The sequence below is a fragment of the Sander lucioperca genome, chromosome 6 (genome assembly GCF_008315115.2).
Source record: "Sander lucioperca isolate FBNREF2018 chromosome 6, SLUC_FBN_1.2, whole genome shotgun sequence".
Taxonomy (NCBI): Eukaryota; Metazoa; Chordata; class Actinopteri; order Perciformes; family Percidae; genus Sander; species Sander lucioperca.
In genome coordinates this window covers 2,848,854-2,854,823 of record NC_050178.1, presented here as the reverse complement: position 1 = coordinate 2,854,823, position 5,970 = coordinate 2,848,854, and the positions used below count along the sequence as shown (strand labels likewise).

At 40.7% G+C, this 5,970-nt stretch overlaps 1 protein-coding gene across 2 annotated transcripts; it reads right to left on the bottom strand.

Annotated features, from left to right (window-relative positions):
• Window positions 1–655: 655 nt before the first annotated feature.
• Window positions 656–5,611, bottom strand: srsf3b (serine and arginine rich splicing factor 3b). Of its 2 annotated transcripts, none has more exons than XM_031287730.2 (6): window positions 5,485–5,610; window positions 4,284–4,494; window positions 4,038–4,178; window positions 2,227–2,265; window positions 1,859–1,945; window positions 656–1,302 (listed from the first exon to the last, which is right to left on the bottom strand). In XM_031287730.2, exons 2-6 carry the CDS (start codon window positions 4,484–4,486, stop codon window positions 1,275–1,277), a joined length of 498 nt encoding a protein of 165 aa, XP_031143590.1. In that variant the 5' UTR covers window positions 4,487–4,494; window positions 5,485–5,610; the 3' UTR covers window positions 656–1,274. The 2 variants fall into 2 exon arrangements, with proteins under 2 accessions (XP_031143590.1, XP_031143589.1); XM_031287729.2 differs by having other exon boundaries at window positions 1,204–1,302; window positions 5,466–5,611.
• Window positions 5,612–5,970: the final 359 nt, after the last annotated feature.

The window sequence follows — 5,970 nt, the reverse complement described above, 5'->3', positions numbered from 1 at the left end:
CCTTCCCTTTCCCTAAGTGGCTATGCCACTTGTCAGGCCACCATTGTAAAAAAAAAAAGAACCTGTTCTTTATGACTTGCCTGTAAAAATAAAGGTGAAATAAAAAAAATTGAAAAAGTCCACATTTCATTTAGGTAAAAAACTAAATTCATAAAATGTCTTCAATTCAGTTTTAACTATCTGAAATGTGAGTAGGCTATATGTTTCAACCTTTGTATTGAGATTGATCTAGTATATCTTATTTTATTTTCTTTAAGCATATTTATGCTTAAGATACTTTATAGAAATTGCAATTACAGATATTAAAAGTTGGAGTTGACTGAAAATTCACTATTTCATTTGTATTGGATTATGACAATATGTCACCTTATCAATGGTGAAGGCAAAATCTCAACTGCACCGAGCGATGTCGACACGGATCATTGACAAGAAAGAACTACACTGAAGTTGGCATATAAATAGGAACGCAGTGCAGCTCAAACCAAATGCATTGCAGCCTACACCAATGGGCAACAAGAATCAACTAACCCCACTTATTAATCGACTTGTTAAAGTGATGTGTGTGATGCTGTAGGAGTGCCCTCTTGTGGATGGAAAAGAATACAATATATTGAGGAAAGGCAAGAAGGAAATAAATATAAATCCAGGTCTTTTGTAATCAACTGGTATCTTTAATTCAGAGACCATTTCACATTGTATCAAACAAAAACAAAAAATAATGGAAAACTTCAAATCCAAAAATCTGTTTTTTTCATTACACATTTTTTTCTTAAATCAATGCCATAGTTTTGCATTTTGAAAAATGTGGGGGAGCGTTCACTACAAACAACCATTAACAGATGGAAACCTTCAGTGTGAAGTAAGAAAGTAGCACGCTGTAAATAGGTTGGCTTTACAGACAATCAAAAGGAGGGACTCTCTTATAATCATCCCAATCCTTACAAAAAAAATGCTGGCGTTGAAAAAGAAAAACTACTCACTATGTCAAACTACACATTACATTCATTGACAAAAAACAAAACTAACTGGTGAACTGGAATGCTGGGTGGCACGACTGTTTCAGGCCGACCAGGTGGACTTAGTTGAGGCATCACACCTGTACTCACCCACTCAATGTATGTGAAAATTACCATAACAAGGGGAGGGACACTAAAATGCTTGATTGTTTAAAAAAACTCAAGTATGGCCACACGGCCACATTGATTTCCATTTGAAACCGACAAGCCTGTACAACCGTTTATCTTCAGCTCCCTTTACACTTGACAGACGTGCTTCTACTTTCTGTCGTTCGACCTGGAGCGGCTGTGGAGAAAAAGAAGGAAAAAAAAGAAGAAAAAAAACAGTTAATGCTAGCAATAATTACGACCGCACTCAAACTAGAGTGCGGATCGGGCCGCATTTTTCTGTCCGAGCCCGGCCCGCGTCCAACAGTTAAAATCTCATTTTTCCCCCTCATACTAATGACACGTGTACGTTTGTTTGGAAAGCCCGCTTTTATTAAGCAACTGTAGGAAGGCATTCGGAAGTGTCAATAGATGAGCGCATCAGCGCACACAGGGCAACAAGCGCACATCACAGCTACATAAACAAACTTCCGCACACATTTGCATTCTCACATACAGCTCCACTGGGTAATGTATAGGTAATTTCAGTTTTGCAGTGCATGTGTGAAAGAGGCTTCTGAGTGTTATTCTCAGTGGTGCAGTGTCTCAAGAGAAAAACCCATCTACAGTAGTTTGAGAAAATAAAAAAAAAAATAAAAACCTGTCATATTACTACACTTACATCAACAACTGTCAAATAACTGCTATGACGCAAGACAGAAATTATCTCAAGAGAGCTCAAAAGATGTCAGTACCTCCTTGATCGTGAGAAGGACCTGGAAGGTTTGTGGTTCCTGTCCCGGGATAGGGACCTCTCCCTCCTCCTGTCTCTGGAGAAAGACCTGCAAAAGCCAAACCATCCCATTATGTCAACATTACTCACATTTTCTACATACTAATCTTGTTTGCCTGTTATGTTGAGTGCATGACTAGTATGGTTGGGTTCCATTCTGGATCCGGTTTCCAGTTGGAAAAATATCCAGATGCATATCAAATCAATGTGTTGAGTTCATCTTTATAGTTATGAAACAGGAACTCTCTCAAACCTAATTACGTTCAAGTTTTAACAATTCTTAAAAGATTCAAGCTTTTGGATTGAACTCTGAATATAAAGCTGCCGTACCTGCTTCGACTGCGGCTGAAGCTCCTCCTACGTGGGGATCTGCACAGGGAAAATACAAGCGTTAACAAACACAGACGCATCGATCCCGTTGAGGTCCACACTATTCCAATCCTTTTCTTACATGGGCCTCCTTCATCACAGCCCTTTGCCTATCTCAGTAACTTAAAATGGAAATAAAAGACTTGGGTGTTTTTCCAGGAACACAATGCTCTCAATCAAAAAAGTTTAACTCACTGACAATGGACCACATGCATAAAGATGGCAGGTGCTTAAAAAATGATCTCTTCTATCCCACAGTGCATTGTGCTTCTTTAAATTAAGTCACCTGTGTGAATTATATTCCCGTTTAATTTGGAGAAGGTTGTGCTCCTTCCTGGTCCACTGTACTTAAAGGAGAACATTAGGAATTGAAAGCTACAACAAGCTGTAACAAAAACAAACTGGTCACTGGGAATAAGTCTGGAGAAGAAACCAGGCTAAGATCTGCTAAAACCAACCATACAGCACAAAAAAAACCCTTTTTATATTGACTGGGGGGTTGAGGAGACTTTTGATTTGTGTCACTTCATAATTCTGCTCAGAGCCCCAAGACACACCAGATGTCTGTCTATAATCGAAATCTCTGGAAATATGAAGTTCCAGACTTATGATTCAAATAATTAAAAAAAGAACAACCTTTTCAACCTTGTCTTTTAAAAACTGTAATCAGCAGTGTACTGAATGAAGCAGGAAAACTTACTAGTATTTTTGGTTTTCAACAAGCTAGATATGACGAAAGGGAGGCAGACTGCCGGCTGGGTAGGTAGAATTGGCTGAATAGGACTGGCCAGATGCTGCAAGGTGATTAGGTGGCAGGCAGATGGGGGCTGGCTGTGGCTTTTTTCCTGCTTTAATTGGTTAGCCGAAGGCTGCTGTTGGTAGGTTGTAGACATTTGGGAACGTAATACGCTGATTGGTCGGGAATGTGAGGTGGGCCGCTGCCGTTTGGATTAAGGTTGAAGGAGGAGGAGGTTGAGAACGGCATGCTGAGGAACCAATGGGTTGGTGCAACTTGACGACCGGCCATGCCTGGGTCATATGACAGCACCAGCCAAGCTGATTGGTGCACGATGGTCAGCAGTCACATGATGCTGAAAGAGGACTAGTTGATTGACTCAGAGGATGGTGAGAGGAGGCATGGTGACGTCTCTGCAACGGGTTTCATTCTTATTAATATAAATGAAAAATAAAAAGCATCCTCAAACAAAAGGAAAAAAAAATGCATCACATTTGGCACTTTTATCCCCCCCCCCCAAATTTTAAACATATACTTTTAGACATAGGAATTGCCTAATCCTATTTCACAGACCTATTTTTCCATTTTAAAGCTGTAAAAATGCAATAACTTTTTGAGAGTGCACAAAATATTGTACACTTCAAAAGAAGCATTAGTACCTAAAGCAGAACTAGGAGTTTTGCAGGCCGGATTTTAAGATGCATTTTGCAATAGAAAGACTTTAATACATAACCTTGTATAATATCAAATTCCCATGCCATATTTCATTATATGGTTATGAATGTCTATCTGTTCGGCTCCCTACATAAAATGACCAACAATATCAATGAAGATGAAACTATCACAAATGTATAATCAGCAGAAATGCTTACAAACACTAGAAATGCCCAGACTGGAAAAACGTAAGCAATTACCAGGATTTATACTGTGGGTAAGAGAGTGGACTCAGTAATTCACAGAGCCGGATTTAAGTATAAGATAGACCATATACAGTGTCTGTCTGCCTGCCACTGTCAAATAACAACATATATGTTACCTTCGCCTGGGTGGCGGGCTACGGCGCCTGTAGTCGTCTCGGTCTCGAGGACGCCTGCTCCATGGAGGGGGAGCGCCACGGGTGCGGCTGCGCTTCTCGCCATTGGACAGCTCTACTCGCACCCGGCAACCACACAATGTTCTATAAAACAACCAGCCATCATTAACCACTGAGCTGTTTCAAGATGAGTCCTGTTTCTCCAATGTTGGCCATTGCATCTCAAAATGAGTTTAGTTCGCTGCCTACCTTCCGTCAAGCTCACGCACTGCATCAGTTGCATCTCTGGGATCTTCAAATTCTACAAAGGCGAAGCCTGGAGGGTTCCTGGCCACCCACACACTGCGGAGAGGACCATAGTAGCCAAATGACCTCTCTAACTCTGTCTTGTTTCCATTGTTGCCCAAATTTCCAACATAGACCTTGCAGTCAAGAGGACAGTCACGATGCATGACTGGATCTGAAAAATAATCAAAGATAGAAAATTGGTTATAAATGCAGCAGACACATTGCTTCTCCTTTCAAAGGAACCATGCTGAAAGTAACGTTACTGTCTCGTTACATCTTTATAACATTAGTTCACAATCTGGGGTGAGACAAAGACAGCTAACATTATCCTCCTGCATCACACAGGACACATAATAAGGACCTGGTGTTTCTGCAGCAGATATAGCTAAACAATATCTCACACCACCGTGTTGTTATTTTATTGGAAAAGCTTAGCCCAGTAGGATTAAACCGGATCAAATTTAACCGAAGGTCTGATGTGAAATTAAAGTTAATGCTCCAATTTCCGTAGTTTTCATGCGCTACGCTGATTTGCTTTGTGCAATAAATCTTGAGAATAACGCCTTCTATTGTATGTAGAAAAATGTGTTTAACGTTTTCTGTTAACGTTACTGATTTAACGTGACATGAAAAACACTATTTATTCAAGAACCACACCTATAATATAGTCTTATAACATTTTAGCAAAAGAAAAGAAGCCTGGCCTAGGGTCCAACGTTGTGATAACTTTAGCTTAACGTTAGTTACGCTGGTTTAGCTGGCTAATACTAACCTCTTAATAAGTTGAAGTAGCTAATTTGATTAACTGGACAACTGGGCAAACCTTATACTATCACCTACGTTCCGCCTTTAAAACTCTGTGTTTCACATTTGACATTAGCTAGATGATGTTCGACGCTCTAAAGTTGGCTAATGCTACATGACGGCTATATGAAGATAGCTAAAATGGCTGTCGCCTTTCCGAGGCCTAGCCCTAGCGTTAGTGCTAAGGAGCAGCTATCGGCTAACAACCACATAGTGCAAACAATAACATTAGAAACAAATGATGCGGCAGTTCGATTAATCACCCCAAACATGGTATTCTTAAACAGTTTCAGTACGGCACAATTAAGCATTTCGTTCAAACCTTAGCTAGCTAGCTACCGTTTTCGTTGCAGTTCACAGCTCCGACTCTCCGCGCTTCTCCGCTGGTTTGTTCCTCTCGGTGGTCGATGGAAAATGGCGTACGTTTGTCAGTAGGGTGACCTGCTCCAGGGAGGGCGGGGTAAGTGTGATATGTATGGAAAGCCCCTTCTCATGTACGCCTCCCTTCTCACTCACGTAGCTAACAGTCTCTTAACGCAAATACTTCATATTATTTGATTTACGATGAATTTCTAAAATGTTTTAGGCATGGACCTTCTTTTCGCACAAACGCACAGACCATAGCTTATAGGAGTCCATAGCCCCCCCGCAAAGAAACCCTTTATTTAACTAGTTAGCTAGAGAATGTAATTTCTGAAGAAATTGCGGTGTGAATGCTGTATATTAAAAGGCTGACGACGCTACACTCGATTGTTGGTTTGAATTGTTTAAGAAGAAGGTGAAGTAGTGTGGCCTGACAAGCCAAACCCACCCTGGCTGCAAATTACATTTGCTGCCGCTAGGG